Here is a 21,052-nt window from a genome sequence, read left to right as displayed (position 1 = left end):
ATTGTAGCCTGTTGGATCACATTGCATCGGATAAACTTCACATAGACTTACTATGGCAGTGCGTCTTTTCTGCATTAAGATACCTCCATAAAGTTGTACCACAATGCCCCACTGTGAACAGGCCTTACACGCCTTGTAGTTTTGTGAGGCTGAGCAGAGTAAGATGCTGCTACCACATGACTCCACCCTGATATCTGTTAAGAGGCACTTTTATATTGTTTCACTTCATTATTAAAGGCTCAGCTTTACTTTACTGTTGAGGTAGTAAAATGCAAAGCCAATCCCCCCAAAAAGCAGTGGCATGGGGTAAAATGTAAATAGAAACTACATATTATTTAAATTAGTAATATATCAGATACTGAGTACTTCCTTCCTTGCTGGATATAAAAAAGGTGCTCAGGAGAAATGTTAATTGCATATGGGTCAAGGACTCTTTTACTACAGCCATGCTGTTGTAATACTGTATGTGCAAAATTCAGCTTGGCATTGACTTGCTGAAATAATGACTTCCTTGAAAAAGTTGTCTGCATAGCAGAATGTGCAGCTCCAAAACAAATGTTGTTCAGATTGTATGGTGCATTCTCAGATGTGCCAATTATCCATGGCATGGGCAATAAAGCCCCATAACACAATCATATATACTAACTTTTGAACAGAGCGCTGAAAAGGACTATTTCACCGAACTTATATTTTTTATAAAATAATACAATTTCTCAGTTTCATCGTTTGATATGTTGTCTTTATATTATTTTCAATGAAATATGGGGTTTGATTCACAAATCATCAACGTTCCGTTTTGTTCATATTTTACACAGCATTCCGACATTTGTGGGAGTGGTATCGTTTTGGTTTTTTTACCTTTTAAATACAAAACATACAGTAACTAAATGGGGGTAATATACATAATCTTTATTTTGTTCTGTGATTTCACAGCTTTAAATTGATAAATTAATATATTCTATCAAAAGGGAAATATTTGTGTTAATGATGACAGAACAATGCATGATGGGGTGTCGGAAGGGATAAAGAGGGGGAAAGGTGCTCAGAGTTGCTGTCATTTAAAAAGCTGGTATTCCAGATCTTTAAACGAGCTCAGAGGACACTGTAACACATTCTTGATTCTCAACCAAAGTGGCCAGGAACAGCCGCCGAGTTTAGTATAGCGTGTGTACACATGTAGAAACAGTTACATAGACACTGAAGCAAAAAAAAAAATTATGATATTATGATTTGTATGTGTAGTACAGCTAAAGGTCCATACACACGCCGGACTGGAGGCAACGACGGGTCCGTCGTCACCTCCCGCTGGGTGGGAGTTCCAACGACAGTCCGGCGTGTGTACGCACTGTCGGCGGACTGATAAGGCTGCTTCTGAGCGATCCGCCCGGCGGATTGCTCAGAAACAGCCGTATCAGTCCACCGACAGTGCGTACACACGCCGGACTGTCGTTGGAACGCCCACCCAGCGGTAGGTGACGACGGACCCGTCGTTGCCTCCAGTCCGGCGTGTGTACGGACCTTAAGAAATAACACATTAAGATCAGATACATCAGTCTAATTGTTTCCAGTACAGGAAGAGTTACGAAACTTCAGTTGTTATCTCTATGCAAAAAAGCCATTAAGCTGAAAGTGGTGGAGAGGGCTGTTATCTGACTTTTATTATCTCAATTGTAAGTAAACAAATGTCTTTTTCTCTGCCAGAGGAGAGGTCATTAGTTCACAGACTGCTCTGAAAGAATCATTTTGAATGCTGAGTGTTGTGTAATCTGCACATATTAGAGAATGATGCAATGTTAGAAAAACACTATATACCTGAAAATAAAAATATGAGAATATTTTCTTTGCTGCTAATCTTCTAATAATTATTCATAGTACACAACCAACTCATTATATCATATATTTTTTTTTCGCTTCAGTGTCTCTTTAAGGAAGATTATTGAGCAAGTCCCTTAAAGAGGGGTACAGTTTAAATGTGATTGGCAGGAAAGGGCTAAGTGTTGCCAATAGCAACCCGGTTCTTCCTCCCTGCTGCAGGTACAACTCTATGGTTGCTATGAGCAGTAGCAAGCAGTAATTGCTTAGTCTGACCTAGAGTCCAGCTGTATTTCAACATCGTATACAGAAATGAATGTCCACCTCTAGCCGAAATATACTATATTTTTAGGTTAACTTTGGGTAGGCAGGGAGAACTGGAACATCTATTAGGTTTTGTTTTTTTATTGCAAGGAGAGATGCCCAATTATCTCATGGAGTCAACAATGAAAACCCCAGAGTAGGTATAAGAGCCATTTGCACCTATCTGGCTGGTGTTCATTTATACATTTAAATAATAGTTGACTGGAGTTCAAGATGAAATACTTCCCAAACTATCACTAAAAGCTACAAGAATTGGAACTCAATCTTTTGGGTGGCAGCTTTGGGGCTGATTGCTGTACAGATACATTGTTGAGAAGCGTGCAACGCATCTGTTTCTGTGGAAAGGAGAGGAGGGGTGATGGATGGCACAGTAAGTAGTGGCTCCCAGAAGGTGGGGTGAGGAAGAGGACAATGAGCTTGGGTCTCAGTTGGACATCTGTGACTCTAAAGATCCATCATGTCAGATCATTAGGCAATGTCTCAGGGAGCTCTTGTAAACTCACTAGATTCTCAGTCGAGATCATCCTTTTGAGACACTTCAGCAGAGTTTCATTGTATGTACTTAGCTTAAAGTGACTCTGTAACAAAAATGACAACGTTTTTTCTACCATCCTACAAGTTCCTAAACCTATTCTAATGTGTTCTGGCTCACTGCAGCACTTTGTACTATCACGGTGTCTGTAATAAATCAATGTATCTTTCCCTTGTCAGACTTGTCGGCCTGTGTCTGGAAGGCTTCCAACTCTTCCTGCTGGTCTGTTCCTCTATGCACACTCCAGTGTGTGTTTTATTTACATAAGCCAGCAGCTTCTCTGCTATCTTATCAGTGATAGAAGAGAGCTGGATAAAAATCCTCCTCTGTTAGGCTGTGAAAGTAGCTGGCTGACACATACTGAGGAATTACAAACACAGGCAAAGGCAGAGCTGTCTGCAGGAAGCCTGTAATGTTCAGTGCATGAGAGAAGCAGGGGACAGAAGGTAAACACATAAATGATCTTTTGAGATTCAAAAGGAAAGCTGTATACAGCCTGCTTGTGTATGGATGTATTTTCTATGTGTGGACATATTGTACATCAATCTACTTCCTGTTTTGGTGGCCATTTTGTTTGTTTATAAACAAACTTTTTAAAACTGTTTTTGACTACTTTTAATGCGGCGAGGAGCGGCGAAATTGTGACAGAGGGTAATAGGAGATGTCCCCTAACACACTGGTATGTTTACTTTTGTGCGATTTTAACAATACAGATTCTCTTTAAGAGATATAGAAGATGATAAATCGTACAATCTTATCCCCATTCAAAGAAGCGACATTCTGCTTATACATTCCAAAGTCCTTCTTTACGCGAGCAGATCCCATTTCTGACTCCACCAGTTCTTTCATATTTGGAATTACAATTTGTAACAGTAACTCTGGCATAAAAGAAATAAATGGCCCTAGTTTTAAGGAACAGTTTATAGTAAAAGTGGTTCTAGACGACTACTGGCTGGTGATATCACGTAACCTGAGTGGTAGTGGTAGGCTTCTTTTGATCTCCAATGTCTGAAGGAAGACAAATTCTTGTTAGCACCTCATTGTTTTCATTCTCTAGAGCATTATGGGGAAATTTGATTCCAACTGACAATGGCAAGGCTTCTTCCTTTAGATACTTGGAAAAAATATGGCCCAACATCACTAAGTCCAGAGTGCATGAGGTCATTATGGATGATAGGACAGCATTGTGTACATCAGTGCACAGTCTGCAGGCCCAGCATATTCCGTAAAGGTTCACAGCATTAATAACAGTCTCCAACATGGCGGTTCAGCAGTAGAAAAGCAACAGTCATTTTGAAGGTTTTCATGTTGTCAGTTTAAGGCATTATGGATTTCACTTGTAAATCTCGAAGGATGCATCATTAGACTTTTCCTATGTGTGAATTTGGTCTCCTGCAAAAGTAAAGAAAAAAATATGTAATCATAAATAAAACGGTTTTAGTTATTATATAACACAGCCAATGTCTTCAAAATTAATGTTTTGGTATTTTTTTTTACGTTACTTATTATGAATCAACTTGAAGCCAATTCCATGATTTCTGTTTAAAATAATCTTTCTACCCAACTGAATGATGGACTCCTTCATCCCAAAGGACAACCGCTTTAAATATCCTCCTCTTTCCTACTGCTTCCATCAAGCATTGGACTGTGATGTTAGATAGTGTTGATGGCCAGAAATGTAAACTCCACTGGAAACATTTGTTGCTGGGTGAAGAATGTGAGGGGCACAGGGAAGGGGCACAAGGAGATATGCAAAAAACTGGCTATGTGGGTGACCGGTCTGCTTGCTATGTAAGGTGCAATAAGGTATAGAGAAGAGAATGGCACTGATGTTACATATGATATAGGAGAAGAGGACTGGCCATAGAGTGGAGTATACACTGAGGAGGTTAGCATTTAATATAATGTACATGAAGGAGAAGAGCAAAGGCTACTACACAGTGAAGATGAACACTGACCACACAGAGAAGAAAAGACCACTAGCTACAATAAGAAGATCACTGGGTATTATACAGCAGGATTACTGTGTTACAACAACGCTCTGTCCCTTATTTAATTCATTTTTTCACCTTCATTTTCTTTTCAAATCAAAAATGCCTTTTAAGCCTTTTAAACCACCAGCGAGCAAGAAAATGCTCAGAATAATTTTGTCAGTACTTTTTCGCCTACTTTTGATACCTTTTCAATTGTAGAGTGCTGACCCTTATTTTAAACAAAATTTAATTTTAAAACTTAGAAAAAAAAGTGAATTGAATATGGCCCTATGTTTATGCATTAGTTGTTGCTCAGTATGGTGGGCAGGAAATGTGAGCACACAGGAAACAGGAAATTTCGGCGCACAGGAAATTTGCGTAGCCGTATTTTGTATTGCAGGGCTGTCCCAACTCCTGATATTTATGGGGTTCCACGGGCTCCCAAATTTCCCCCTTTTAAGATAATTCAATGGGTACCTATGACAGCACCAAAAATGAATGTTTTGCAGGTTTTTCTTGTGGCAACAGCCCTTCTATTTCCGATGGTTATTTCTCCACTGCACCAATGCTTTATTGAGGAGGAACATGGCTAGACACCAGGCAGAGGGAGACACCCAGATGGGAGGTACAGCGTGGCTCCACCACTTTTAAAACCCAGCTGAACGCAGCATTTCAGCATTTCAGCTTTGACTTGGGCTATATGGGGGGGGGGGGGGGGGGGGTAATACTGGATGTGGGATTACTGTATATAATGTGCATATAATGTATATATGTATGTAGTCAGCACTTTGCACCCCAATTTTCACTCCTGACCATGCCCTTTAGTCAAGTCACGGGTATATTGTCTGTTCACTGTATACATGTATGAGCATGATTAAGATTTAGCTTATCCTCCACACCACCCCGGCTAGCAGCCAGAAAACAATTGGCTCGATGTTAGTTTGTGGAGGTCGGTGGAACGAACTGCATTGTACTTTAAGAACAAAAGCACCACAAACAAGCCAATTGGTTGTATACTGCACTTTGTACAAGTGCGAAGCATTCCCAAAGAGATCCCACTCCAGAGACACAAATTGGAGTGGTGGGGAACAAAGAAGGACCCCCCCCAAACCTCCCCCCCCAGCTTGTATTCCCTTATTCCTGACTGTGTGACACACCCGCACTCACAGTATTTTTATTAATAAAGTTTTTTACATTACAGTACCTTATAGGGCTTTATTCGTCCTTCAGTGGACCTAGTGTTGGCAACAGGGATGGTTAAGAATAGCCATGTGTGTGTGTGTGTGTGTGTGTTAAGGTTAGCTCTGCAGGGTGGGTAGTTAAGGGTAGCCATGTGGGGAATGGTTGGGTAAGGTTAGCCATGGGAAGGGGGGTTAGGGTTAAGGTTAGCCGTGGGGGATGATTAAGGTTAGGCATTGGTTCAGTGTTCAGGGTTCAGTGTAAGAATAGGCTTAGCTGTAGTAAATTTATTGGTATTTAAAATATCGGCAGGGGTGTTCGGTTACCCCTTTTTAAAATCTAAATTGATTAGGATCCGGATACCTAGATACCGGATCCGTATCGGATATCCGAATCCGAATGTTCCGGTACTCAAATCCGATCGGATATCAGAACCCACTATCCGGGAAATCCGAATTGATTCGGATATCCCGATAAAAAAACGGAAGTGGCTTTAAATTGCTTCCAAAACTTTTTTAAGGGTAAATGATGCATCATGTTTTTTTTTAAGAGAATCACTAATTGATTATGTGTTGAGTTAAAATACAAAATACAAAAAAAAATGGCTGTAAATTATCAGGACTAGGTTCCAGACAGCGGTCGTGCAGCCCACATAGGCCTTGATTCACTAACCGGCGCTAAGCCGGTTAGTGTGCCTTATCACTTAGTGGGCACAAACTACAGCGCTAACCTTATCTGAGGTTAGTGTGCCTTATCTGAGGTTAGTGTGCCTTATCTGAGTTAGTGTGCCTTATCTGAGGTTAGTGTGCCTTATCTGAGGTTAGTGTGCCTTATCTGAGGTTAGTGTGCCTTATCTGAGGTTAGTGTGCCTTATCTGAGTTAGTGTGCCTTATCTGAGTTAGTGTGCCTTATCTGAGGTTAGTGTGCCTTATCTGAGGTTAGTGTGCCTTATCTGAACTTAGTGCCCCTTAAGTAGCTTTGTGCACACTAAAAGATGCACAAAGCTATTTGAGGGGCACTAAGTTCAGATAAGGCACACTAACTCAGATAAGGCACACTAACCTCAGATAAGGCACACTAACGGCTTAGCGCCGGTTAGTGAATCAAGGCCATTGTGTCCAAAGTCCAACCGCACAACTAGGACATGACAGTTTTCAGCCCAGACACCCCCAAAAAATTACGCAGCAATTGTGTTTTGGTTTAAATATAGGTGGTATCAGCACAGGCAGCAGGAGCAGGGCAAAGCAGCTGCAGCAGGTGTAATGTGTGCCAGGAGCATGCCGGACGTGACATGTGGCACGTGTACGTGGCACGTAGCATTGGTACCACGGCTGTAAAAAAAATTGAGAACCAGGTGGCTTAGTTAGTAATAGTTAACAATCAGGAGAAGCCAGGAGGTTGTGGTGGTAAAGGGTGGTGTGATGCCTGGGGGTTATACGTTTTGACCACCCAGAGCAACAAGGCTAGTGTCTGAATAATGGAAGAGGCTACACAGGTTGTCCAGAGCAACTGCAGCTCTGGGTTTCCGATATCGCTACAAGTAAGACACAATGGCAGCGCAGTGCGATGTTGCGCTGCCTATGGTCTGAGTAACCAGACAAAGAACAAACAGACAGATGGAATGCTTGCAAGACTAAGCCCTGCCCTAGCGATAGCAAGCATTCAGACAGGTACAAGACAGGACTATAGATTGGAGCGTAACTAGTAGCAACCACAGCTAACAGTCACGTTCACAGAAGCAGAGCAAGCAGGTTAACAACCAGTCACCAGCAAGCATCCACACAGGCAAGACTACAGGAAAGAACGTAACTAATAACAACCGCAGCCTATAGTTACGTTCCCAGAAACTAGAGTAGCAGGAATACTACCAGTCACTAACGTGGTGATGGCAGAATCCAAGCTATGAGGATAGTGGACTTCACTGACCCACCGCGGATGCAGCGAACGTCCATCAGGCATGGAAACAAGGCAATACACAATAATACAGAAAAATGACAAACGGCTCAACTAACGGATAAATATATATTAGCAAGTCTGCATATATATTTATCAAGAAACTAGCTAAAGCACAAGTAATAAGGTTGCATGGAACTACAATAATAGATCTATGACAGAGTGACAAAGTGACCAGCAGACCAGCGTACTGACCGCTATGTCGGGCAGAGTTTGAAATGGGAGGCAGAATTTTATGCCGGCATCAACCAATGGATGCAAGTATGCAAATTTCTACACAGCTGAATGGTAATCATTCAATCCTGAGCTGGCTTGATTACCATTTGCTAGCTGAAAGACTATCATAACAAATGCATGCAGTACTATGCAACAACATGCATGTAGGAAATCCAGGGCTATCTGACTGCAGCTCAACTGCAGCAAACCATAGGAGGAATCCTGACAGCATCCTGAACTGCTCTGAACTGCAGAGTGATTGCAAATGACAATAAGACTCACTGCGAATGCGCAACTGAATGCAAGCAGACAAGTCAGAACTGCCCAGTTGCAGCTCCACTGCAAGCAACAGAACATGCAACAGTAGAGATCCTGACAGGTAGTAAGGCAGGCATAGTGATTCCCAGCCACTTCTTGTCCCCCTCTTGCCAACAACAGGGAAAGACTCGCCCAACAGGATCTGGCGGCGTTTTTTTCCTTGCACAGGAAGAAGTGGAGGGAGCAGAGGAGGTCACTGAGGACTGGCTGCCTGAACAGGCCTCCGTGTCGGCAGGAATGGCAGAGTGGGTTCTGGTGCTCCGAGTCTGACTACTGCCAGCGCCAGCTTGCTGCGAACAGGAGTGCTGGTGGAGGTGGAGGTCTAAGTTGTAGAGCTGGTGGTGGCCTGCTCATCCACCATCAGCTGGAAAACACGCTACACGCTGCTCTTGCGCTTCTGCAGCGTGACTACCCCTAACAGCTGGACGGCCAGTGGCTAGTGGCGGAATGGACACGGGCACGGCTGAACTGCTCACGGTGGCCGCAATGTTGCTCACTCTCCTCTTGGCCTTGCTGCCCCTCCCCTGGCTGCCAGTGCCAGCAGACATAGTACAACTTATATGTGATGATGTCACCAGATGATGTGGTGTACTTGTACTTTATTAAAATCGGGGTTGGACTTTAAAGCAAATCAGCACGGAGTGACAGACAGCAGAGTAGAAGACAGTGCACACTAAGGGCTTGATTCACAAAAGAGTGCTAACTGTTAGCATGGCCGTTTTCACGCGAATTTTCGCATTTGCGTGCGATCGCGAATTTTCACGCACAATTAAACGGTTTCACGTGCAGACGAAATTCGTATTTTTTGCGTGAAAACGATAACGATTTTGTGTGAAAAGTCGCATTTGCGCGCAAAAATTCGCGATCACGCACAACTGCGAAAATTCGCGTGAAAACGGCCATGCTAACAGTTAGCACTCTTTTGTGAATCAAGCCCCAACTGTCTGTCACACTGACACTGCTCAGCACAGCAGCACTGTAGTAATCTGTAGTAAGCTAACACAGTACTACTCTAACAACTAACTAGCACTACAATACTAACTACACAATAACACAGTAATCCTATTCCCTAACCTATACTGTAGCTAAGGCTAATAGCAGGCCAGCGGCAGGCCTGGTCTGTGCACAGCACACACAGACACAAGACCTAACTAGCAGCTGCTGCAGCACAGAGTCTGACTGTCACTGAATGAAATCAAGCTAGCTAACTAATAAACAATAGAACAATAGTGTAGTGAAGGTGTTTAGCACTGAAAAGCTTTAGGTATATCACTGTATATAGCACTTGCCAGGTCAGCAGCACTGCAGCATGTCTCTCAGTGAGCAGTCACAAGCAAGGACGAGAGTTCTCATCATGGCACCCCTCCTTAAAATACAAGGGGGGGGGGGGGCTGGCCAGGGTTCCCTTCCGTGATTGGGTGCTAGGGCTTAGGCTGGGAGCCCTCTGATTGGCTCAATGAGGTCAGGAGAGGCTGACCAGGGTTCCCTTTTGTGATTGGTTGCTAGGGCTTAGGCTGGGAGCCCTCTGATTGGCTCAATGACATCATGGACGTCATTTCCTTAGTTACAGTATCCGGATTCGGATATCCGAACTCAGTATCCGACCGGATTCCGGATTTCAGACAGATATCCGCATTAACTCGGATAGCGCTATTCGGATTTGCACAGATATCCGAATCCGAGGTCGGATAGTGGAAAAAGTTTGGATTATCTGAGTAGTTTGGATACCCGAATATTGGATGAGCACCACTGAATATCAGTATAAAGCTCACTCCAACCTAAATAATTACATTTAATATTTGATGGTCATTTGGCTGCATTTGATATGTTGGGGTTCCTGTTGGAGCATTTGGCATTTTGAAGGTGCATGATTACTAAATGGTAGGCTAATACATGAAAGAAATACGATGACTGGACAATTGATATATTGTGCTGCCCACTTTATTAGGCACAAAAACGTAATACTGAGTTTGACCCCTTTTTGACTTCAGAACTGCCTTAATTCTTCATGGCATTCTCAAATATTTTGGTCCATATTGGCACAATAGCATTACGCAGTTTCTGCAGATTTATCATCTGCACATCAATGATGCGATTCTCCCGTTTCACCACATCATGGGGGAAATTATGCTTTACTAGTAGACCTAAGCCCGTTTCAAAACGGGCTCTAGGTCTGTGTTGAATCCCCTCTCCTCCACTCCCCTTCCTTCCCTCTCAGTCTCCACCGTGACCGCCGCAGTCACCGCACATGCATGCACCCGTTGTGCACCCACCGCGCACTCACCCACTGCAAGCGCATGCACGCCGCCCGCCCGTCCTCCCTCAGCTCTCCTCTAGAGTTGAGCCGAAATTTTAGTAATTTCGCATTACTAAAATTACGCATGCGAAATTTGCGATTACGATGCGAAATTACGGTAGCGTAATTGCCATTAAAATCGTAATTGAAAATACTGTAAGCGTAATTTTCAACGCGTAATTTCGCGTTTCGTTCATGCCGTAATTTCGCATTAAACGCTACCGTAATTTCGCGTTAACCGTAACGCTCCGTATAATATAAAAAAGCCGCCGACTTTAAGGGTTAATAGCAAAGCCCCCTTAAATGCTAAGAGCCTCAAATTTGGAGAATATATTAAGGAGATCAGGAGGAATAAGAGGAAAAAATTTTTTTTTCAAAAAGACCTTATAGTTTTTGAGAAAATCGATGTTAAAGTTTCAAAGGAAAAATGTAAACATTTAAAAACCCGCCGACTTTAACGGTTAATAGCAAAGCCTGCTTAAAGTTTAGGAACACCAGGGTATACTAGCTATAGCTCAGAGCTCTGTCGGGTCCTGCAGCACAGACGCGGCGGCGGTGAGTGACGTCGGGTGCGGCGTAGTTACAATGTAACAAAGTTGTTACATTGTAATAACTTTGTTACATTGTAACTGATAGAACATTTCCGAGGATATTGCGAGGGATCATTTATTTAAAGGGACAGGTAAGTATTAATGGTTAATTAAGAATATTAAAGGACTTTTTTCGTGGTTATGTTTTTTGTTCAATTAAAATACTTTTTCTAAGTGTCTGTGTGTTTATTTACGACTGTATTGCGAAATGCGAAAATTGCGCGAAAATTACGCTTACGCGAAATTTCGCGAAATCCTTCTTCATTACGATTATGTACTTACGGCCATAATCGTAATTACACTAATTACGCGAAATTTCGCGAAATCGTAATTAGGTCATTACGCTCATCTCTACTCTCCTCAGTCTCTGCGTCCCTCCCTGCACATGTGCAGTACCGCAAAACACGGGGGACACACACACACAAACAGGAAGTGCAGAGATGGGACGCAGAGACAGTTAGGTTTTAATATAGAGGATGTGTGTGTGTGTTTTGGCAGGGGAAACAATGTCTTATTATGTGGGTGGGTTCTTTTTTCTTGGGTGGGGGGCTTTATTTGACTACCTTTAGGGCCATGGCTAAAAGTACTAGAGGAAGAGGATCAGCAGGACAGCCAGGTAATTTCCATTCTTTATGGCAGCCTCCGTATCTCAATTCAGGTGTCATTTACTGCACATTTTCTATTATATGAATAGAAAGCTTAACTGTGGTTTTACAATGATATAAAATATTGGTCTTTTCCTCCATCCTTACTGGTGAGCTGTCCAAACGCTCATATAAAGGATTACACTTTGAGAGCAGGAACTAATGTGATTAGTTCATAACTCTGCAAAGTGCTGTGACTCCAAATGAATTCATTATTATACATCCAAGGTGGAACAGTACCTAAACTAGCCTGCAGGTGGTGCCATTTTCTAACTGAAGAGCAAGATACATAAACAATGTTCTAATATCTTTCCTGCCATTTATTTTCATGGAGTTTATGCAAACAAAAAGTGATCATTAAATTATTTACTATATTGAGTCAAATATTACACTTCCTACATGAGGGATAATAATCATCATCGTCATCATCATCATCATCATCAGACATTGGCTGCTGGTGGTATCTTTCTTGGGGGACCAAAATAGTTAGCTATGGTCCAATCTACAATTTTACTGTAGTGATGAAGGGTAAACTATTAATACTGCTGAGTAACAAAAGTGCAGCAAAATAGCAACAGAATTCTCTTGTTAAAAAAGAATAGCTGAATTTTTTGTTGCAGTGGCTTAGAAAATCATTCTACCCTTTAGTAAGAAATGATCTATGCACCACCCTGAACATTTATTCTTTCATGTGTTTATTTACCATATACTAGTGCATATGATATATAATTTTCTCAAGCACGGTGTTAAAAAGCCAGGAACGGATCTAGGCCAAGTTGCGCCTGGGGCAAGGTCAGGTCTTGGCGCCTAAACTGCCATTGCCCATCCAAATTTTGCCGCCTTTTTAAGAATTGAACAAACTGTGCCTGGGGCAAGATACCCGCTTGCCCCCCCCCCCCCCCCCCCTAGATCCGTCCCTGTTGAAAACCTTGAACCAACCATATGAATCTCTGCTCCACATGAGCTTACACTCTAATGTCTCTACTCTCCAGTATTTTAGCACTGGATAGTGTGGAAAGCGTGTAAGAACACTGTTAGAATGTTACTGCTTTCCATGTAGCTAACCCGGAAGATTTTTCCCTCACTTCCTGTCTCTGGAACATTAATGGGTTCCACCACTTTCCCTCTCTACAATTAAATATTTTAATTGTTTAGAGATTTAACCATTACCTGTCTGAATAGACAATGCGAGTTCTCCCAGATAGGGACACAGAGCGCAATAAAAACCCCAGTGTTTTTTTCCCACACTATTCTAAACTTAAAGCGGATCTGAACTCAGAATGTCCTCTCTGCTCTAAAAGATACCCAACAGCATAATAACCTTTAAACAAAAAAAGTCTTTGTTACAGCTGATACAAATCCTAAAATAAATCTGTGCGGCTTCTACTTCCTGATTCATGGAAGCAGACATAATGTTAACAGCCTGTGCTTTCAAATTAGCTTATCTGCCATCTCTGCTGTGGCAGTCATGTGACACAGGATTAAGATCAAATTACAACGTGTGATTAGACACAAATGACAGGCTAAACTATCTAAATACATACAGGGTGCATTTCCCTATGTTTTCCTTCTGTCTTGTGCAAGAGGAAAAAAAACAAATGAGTTTAACTTACCTGGAGCTTCTACCAGCCCCCTGCATCCGCCCTGTGCATGCGCCATCACCGATGAATCCTCCAGTCCCCTACTTACATAAAACTGTGGGACATCTGTGGCCGGTTTCACGCTTGTGCAGTACGATTCTCCTGAAGCTGGAGAGGCCTCTGCAGCACACCAAAGTCTCTTTCTTATTACCCTGCGGCAGACAGCGCCAACAGGATAATATACATAGGCCCACCCCCTGCTGGACAGGAAGTGCGTTACTGGTATTCCCTTTGTTCCATGCACACACGCCCTGTCGCACCGCGCTCCATCATTTATACTTACTGCATCGCTATAGACTTACATTACTGCATAATCGGTGCGGCAGGCATGGATCATGCAGTAGCGTATGGATAACTTTGAGGTGAGTGTACAGTGATTTAACTACTTCCGTTGCACCGCATCACATTAAGTATGAAAGTCTTCATAGACTTTCAGTGACTTAGCAGCCTCTTGCAGTAAAACTTCTTACCACAATGTCACAGTGTGAAAGGCCCATTCCCAAATGTAGGATAGATACAATTGTTTCTCAGTTTATTTTCACTTAAAGAGACTCTGTAACATGAAAAAGATCCCCTGGGGGGTACTCACCTCGGGTGGGGGAAGCCTCCGGATCCTAATGAGGCTTCCCACGCCGTCCTCTGTCCCACGGGGGTCTCGCTGCAGCCCTCTGAACAGCCAGCAACAGGCCCGACTGTAATTTCAATATTTACCTTTGCTGGCTCCAGCGGGGGCGCTGTGGCTGCTTTCCTCTCCGAACTACACAGAAATAACCGATCTCAGTCGGGTCCGCTCTACTGCGCAGGCGCCGGAAACTTGCGCCTGCGCAGTAGAGCAGACCCGACGGCGATCGGGTATTTCCGTGTAGTTCGGAGCCGACAGCCGTCAGCGCCTGCGCAGGAGCCAGGAAGGTAAATATTACGTCACGGCTGCACGGAGGGCTGCAGCGAGACCCCCGTGGGACAGAGGACGGCGTGGGAAGCCTCATTAGGATCCGGAGGCTTCCCCCACCCGAGGTGAGTACCCCCCAGGGGATTTTTTGAGGTTACAGATCCTCTTTAAGATTCTCTCTAGCTAAAGCGGTTCCCTGTAGTTAGGATTTATGTGAGCAGTGTATGCTATCCAAGTGTTGCTACTTGTATGTTTTACAGTGCAGTCAACATTTGTGGTTAACAACTCACATTGTCAGAAATCCTTACCTGATCACCATGATAACAAAGTATAAAGCTACAGAGATGAGCAGTAGCCCTCCAATCACTCCAAATACAATGGCCAGCACCACACCTTTATGAGACAAATGAGAAGAGATTTGGTATGGTTATACAATGATGTAGATATCCACTGTCCACATTTAACTTTTCATTATTCTCTGTCTACTGTATAACCTGCTCTGAGAAATCCCTACCTTTACTCTGCAAATGAATACTCCGTTCCATTTCTGCTGACTGATCAGTTGGCGATCCACTGTGTCTGCGCAGGATGCACTTGCCGACATGAACACGTACAAGGATGCGCGCGGGCCAGGGCTGCGCAGGTGTAGTGGACCACCAACTGATCAGTTGGCAGAAACGAAACTGAGCCACGGCAGGATGGGTTCAGCATGCCAAAGGCACAGGACTGCTGCGGGGAAGGGGGCGGGGGGGGGGGGGGGGCTTTAGAACCAGGCTTTAGAACTCTCAGTAAGTTAGTAGATTAACATTCTGCAGCAATCGCCTGCCTGTACAGTAACCAGATGTTGTTGCCTGTGATAAATTTCAGAAGTAAGTCAGGGAGAGGAAAGATTTTACAATGGGCATACACTGACTAAATTTATAAATGAATATTTCAGAAAAATAAGCAGTTTTATTCATTTTGTTATTTCCTCTTTAAGAAGAACTCCATGTAGCATTGAAAAGGAATTTAATCTCAGTTTTAAAGTGAGTATTGACTCAGTGACTCAGTGACTCAGTAGTGAGTCTGTGCCACCTTCTCCCTTCTGATGACTCATGATGTGTTCTCTAGCATTTTAGAGTTTAGAGAGCTAACAGCATAAGTGATCAGAAGAGGAGGTGAGGAGTTATGATGTAAGAGATAACAGCAGTAAGGCTGGACTGAGCTACATTAGACTACTTCCTGCATTTTACAATGCCTGTATAGAGGGAAGCAGAGACTGTTATATAAGAAACAGCAACTGGGTGGGTGGGTGGGGGGTCCTTTTTTAATACGTGCAATACCAAAACCAAGCTTTTATAAAGTAAGTGCATTTGTGTTTGCACATCTACAACTTTTGGGGCAGTCTGCACAATTGTGTTTTCCTTGCTTTTCCATACTCAGGACACATGACTAGCCTGAAATGAGGATGACATATGCAGAAGTTTGATGGGGTTACATTGCCTGAGACAGAACCACGCTCAGACTTGCTCCTTGAAGGCTGCAAGATACTCTCTGTCTGGTACATTGTATTGTAGTAACATGAAAGAATCGGCACAAGATGTTTACACTAGCAGTCGTGTATGAGCAGGAGCAAATAGCTGTGCCTCTGGAGTAGAGAATCCAATACATTTGAGGAGAGATAGGAGATCCAGACACCAGCTGCAGGTTGCAACCTTTTATTTAGCCCACACACCATAGGCAAACGCAGGGGGGTGGGATTACAGCTGCCCAGTATCCCCCCTCAGACCAGGGCCGGTGCAGTGTCTGGGGACAGGCACCAGTTGAGACACGAGAATATCTGCAGACATCCTGCAGCTTACAGCACTGCCCCCTTTCTTTTCCAGCTACAGTTGACTTTGGATAGAGCAGCAGTGTGTACAGAGCATGGAGCAGCTCTGGGGAACTTAACAGAGTCAGGTATGAGCACAGCCCTGTGCTCTGCTGTGTAAATGTTTCAATTTCCCCTTCATTACCAATGTCAACTGTCCTCATTATCATCTGTATCCAAACTGCTCCTGATCAATCCTGTTGTCGGTTGGACGGACAGGAAATTGCATTATGTGTACCCAGCATGATCTCCTACCATATTATTAAACTGTATTGTGCATGGCTAAAGGTGGCCACACACAATACAATAAAATGATCCGATTTTACAGTAATTCGATAAAAACAATCGTATCGCTCGAAAAATGTAAATCTTTTTTTTTCATTCGACTGAAAAATCCGATCGGATTTCCCGTCTTTTTTTTATTTAAATCGATCCGGAATGCCAGATATTTCTCTTCAATTTCTACTAAAGATTGTATGGTGTGTGTTGGATTGTTAATGTTACATGCCATTGGAGCTGGTTGGAGGTTTATTCCAGTGTATCTGAACGATGTTTTGTTCCGCTATCACTGACTTTATTATGCTGAGAATACTAACTTTGTTTATGACTAAGTTTGAACAATGTCACCTGCTCTCCACAAACATTGGACTCCTTACCAAATATTTCAGAGGATTACATCTCCTCATCTAAGGATAAATGTAATAACTGCTTTAGTCTAATAACCACACCAGGAATGGAATTCTCCACTGGCTGCTGCAGAGATGCAGTTTCATAAACATCATAAACATGCTTATCATTACTTTAAAGGAGAGACATTCATTGGCTAATGCACACAGCTATCATAAACCAAATCCAAACATCTTTGTGGAGGTCTCAAGTGTAAAAAACATGAATTTATTGTTATGCTGGGAATACACGGCTTGATTTTGAGCCATTAAGATAGATCATTTTCGACATGTCCGATCTCCCGCCTGATGGCTTCGCCGCTCGATTCCAGATTGAAGTGAATAGAAAAAGATTAGTAAAACAAGCGGAAGATAAGAGAATTGACTGCGTAATCGATTGGCGAAGTGATCGAGCGGGAGAATCGAGCAGCAAATTTGAGCCGTGTATGCCCAGCATTACCCTGGCTTAAATTTTACACAATTAATTGGATGCAATTCAAAAAGCCTTGTCAATCGCACATCATTGAAAACAGTGCCAAAGTGACAATAAACGAATGTCTTTTAGGGCCCGTTTCCAATATCGCGGAAATCGCCGCGATTCCGCAGAGTTTGCCCGCACGTAAATTGCACGGGGAAACTCGGCCATAGGGGAGAATGGCGCCGCCTGCTGAATCGCTTGCGGTAGCTATTCGGCCGGAACCCCCCACAGAATTTGCGGCGGAGGCTGCGATTCCCATAGCCATGCATGGCACGGCTCATGGGATTCGCCTGTGATCCCACCCACCCGCTCAGTGCCGGCGTGCATCTCGCAGACGCACGCCGCACAAGTGGAAACGAGGCCTAACACTTGAGACCCCCACAAAGGTGTTTTGATTTAGTTTCATAAACATGCTTCCTGATGAGTCACAATAGGCATACCATTATAAGAGGGCTCTTTTGAATTAGGTGTCCGTTTTTTTGTTTGTTTGTTTTTTGTTTTTTTTTAAATGGTTTTCTTTTCAGTAATATTTTCTCCTCTCTAGACTTATTGTCAATGTAAATTCTTAATTTTACGTATACAATATTTTTAAAGCAGATAAGTAACAGCAACTGCTTTCTTTGAACTATTCTGGTTTAAGATCAGGGCCGCCATCAGAAATTTTGGGGCCCCTCACACATCATCAGGCCTGCCCCCCCCCCCCCTCCTCCCTGTGCCCACCCACTGGTTGCTGTGCCTGCCCACCAGTCACCCCACCCCCGTGTCCGTGCGCTAAGTGTGGCGAAAAATGTGCATGGCTCCGACACTAAAGAAAGCATCCTGCATGGCGTGATGGGGCAAAAAGTGGGCATGACCATGACATGTTGTGGGTGGAGCTAAATACTAGCAAAATACAAGTAGTCCCGGGTTAACAAATGAGATAGGGACTTGTAGGTCCGTTCTTATCCTTTATCTGTTCTCTTTTGTCCCCCTCTTTTCTTCCTGTGCCTCTTTTGTCCCTCTCTGTAGCACCTCAGTTTGTGCCTCTTTTGTGTCCCTCTGTGTGACCTCATGTTCCCATCTCATTTCTTTTCTCCCTGTGCCTCTTTTGCCCACCTGTTCCCCCTGTGCCTCTTTTATCCCCCTGTGTTATCTCTTGTCCCCTTCTTTCTCAGCTCGTAGCCCTGGCCTAGCCAGGTATAGGTGCCCCCAGTATAGGTATCCAGGCATAGGTGCCCCCAGTATAGGTAGCCAGGTATAGGTTCCCCCAGTATAAGTAGCCAGCTATAGATGGTGCTCCAATATAGGTAGCCTCGTGCAGATGCCCCCAGTATAGGTAGCCTGGTATTATTATTATTATTCATATAGCGCCATCTTACGCAGCGCTGTATAGTATATATATATATATATATATATATATATATATATATATATATATATATATATATATATATAGTTTTGTCACTAACTGTCCCTCAAAGGAGCTCACAATCTAATCCCTCCCATTGTCATATGTCTATGCATGTATTATGTAGTGTAAGTACTGTAGTCTAGGGCCAATTTTAGGGGGGGATCCAATTAACTTATCTGTATGTTTTTGGGATGTGGGAGGAAACCGGAGTGCCCGGAGGAAACCCACACAGACACGGTTAGAACATACAAACTCCATGCAGATAGTGCCCCGGCTGGGATTCGAACCGGGGACTCAGCGCTGCAAGGCGAGAGTGCTAACCACTATGCCACCGTGCTTCCCCCTGGTATAGCTGGTGCCCCAGTATAGGCCAGCAAGATACAGGTGCCCCAGTATAGGTAGCCTGGTATGAGTGGTGGCACCAGTATAGGTTAGCCAGGTACAGGTTCCCCCAGTATAGGTAGCAAGCTATAGGCGCCCCAGTATAAGTAGCCATGTATAGGTGGTGCTCCAGTATAGGTAGCCAGATATAGGTGGTGCCCTGGTATAGGTAGCTAGGTATAGGTGGTTCCAGACCCAGTATAGGTAGCTAGGTATAGGTGGTGGCCCAGTATAGGTAGCCTGTAGCCAGATATAGGTGGTGCCCCAGTATAGAAAGTCCGCTGTAGCAAGCTCACTCATCTGCTCCCCACGTTCAAGCGCTGATGTCACTCTTCTCTCAGTGCTGGAACGCGGTGTGCTGGTTAGTGACAGCGAGCCACAGGCCTGCAGCCAGCACATGCTGCCCTTCCAATGCTTGGGGGGGGGGCCCAGGGCCCCCACAAGCCCTGGGCCCCTCACTGCAGTGTCAGTTGTCCCCCCCGATGGCTGCCCTGTTTAAGATATAACTATGAATTCATATGCATGGACTCTCTATAGGGTTACATGAACCACCATCACATTACTTTTATGAATGTCCTTTACCTTGCTGTAATCTCCTCTTAAACAGACTCTGGAGCGAGTCTAAATTCTCTTTTTTTACTTGTATCCCTTTTTTAACACCATAAGCCCTGCTAAACCGCCGCTATCCCACGGCAAAACGAGGGGTTTATACTCTCCTGTGTTCGGGGAGCACTTCCTGCTTGAAGCAGAGCTTAGGGCTGTAGCTCTGCCTCTTCGCGTGTCAATCCCTGCTGATTGCCACCTCTCCCCATCCCTTTCAGTCTTCCTTCACTAAGAGGGGTGGAGAGAGGCGGAGATCCACTGGCAGATTGATGCGCATGGAGGCAGAGCTGCAGTTCAAAGCTCTTCCTCCATGAGCAGCAAAATCCACGACCAAGAAAGTTGTGGATTTTGCAGAGGGGATTTGGGGGGTATAAACACTTTTTTTTGTGCCGCAGGGTAGCGGCGGTTTTGCAGGGCTTATGGTGCTTAAAATGAATACAAGTTAAAAAAAGAGAATTTAGACTCGCTTCAGAGTCTCTTTAAAGTTTATTGAAAATAGCCTGTTCTAGCTCTGTATTGTGGTATAAGTTTAAATGATACCAAAGTGGTCTGAAACTCAGACATAACATTCAATAAAAATGTGTTTTTCTACTTTTTATTACTCATACAGTTATCATATTTGCTTTTGTGCATAAGTAATATTGTCTGTTTACAAATGACAAGTTTCCAAAGTGTAGTTTATCGTGCCCTAAAAGCTGTCATTGCATTTTATTCAAACAGCTTTTTATTATATATTAACATCTTCTAATGAGCTATTCTGAACTGTGTGTGTGTCTGAAGCGCAGAGTTCCATTACACTGTGTTTACACACTTGTATCAATATTGGAATGTAAAAAAAGATACTGTTATCTGCAGTTTGGATGCGAATTTGAAGCTGAATAGCAGGACAAAGTGCTTTGTTTAACCATTTCAGTGATGTTTTGCTTAAAAAAATAATTCTAAGATAGCTTTTAAGCTGTGAGGAATCTTTTAGAGCACAGTAGAAATATTGGCTTTCAGACCACTTTAATAAGAATGCTGTAGATCAGCATTTGAAAACAGAATACTAGTTCCTGGGGAACTGGTCACAGAAATGATTAGACAAAGAACTTAGAAATATTAAAAAGTTTTGTAAACCAAGTTTTTTCTGCAAATATATATATAAATGGGCAATTATGTTCTTATTAGATTTGGTACTGAATGATACTTCATATATTTTACTTTTAATATACTGATAGAGTTGATGAAAAATTTGATCAGACCTATTGCAGAACATACAAGCGCCCACTGCAGGCTGTCTGGGACAAAGATGGAAGGAGAAGGAGATAAAGAAAAAGCTTT

At 43.3% G+C, this 21,052-nt stretch overlaps 1 protein-coding gene across 2 annotated transcripts in view; it reads right to left on the bottom strand.

The window, feature by feature from the left end:
- Nucleotides 1–1,498: 1,498 nt before the first annotated feature.
- The window catches only part of CA14 (carbonic anhydrase 14), a 180,821-nt gene continuing 161,267 nt past the window's right edge, over nt 1,499–21,052 (bottom strand). For both annotated transcript variants that reach the window (XM_068253513.1, XM_068253514.1), the window contains 2 exons: nt 14,675–14,759; nt 1,499–4,060 (listed from right to left, as the gene is read on the bottom strand). In XM_068253513.1, the coding sequence (XP_068109614.1) occupies nt 4,030–4,060; nt 14,675–14,759 (116 nt within the window). In that variant the 3' untranslated portion in view covers nt 1,499–4,029. The remainder of the gene's footprint in view (nt 4,061–14,674; nt 14,760–21,052) is intronic.

Source organism: Hyperolius riggenbachi, chromosome 9, assembly GCF_040937935.1.
Source record: "Hyperolius riggenbachi isolate aHypRig1 chromosome 9, aHypRig1.pri, whole genome shotgun sequence".
Classification (NCBI taxonomy): Eukaryota; Metazoa; Chordata; class Amphibia; order Anura; family Hyperoliidae; genus Hyperolius; species Hyperolius riggenbachi.
This window is presented reverse-complemented; position numbering and strand designations above follow the sequence as displayed.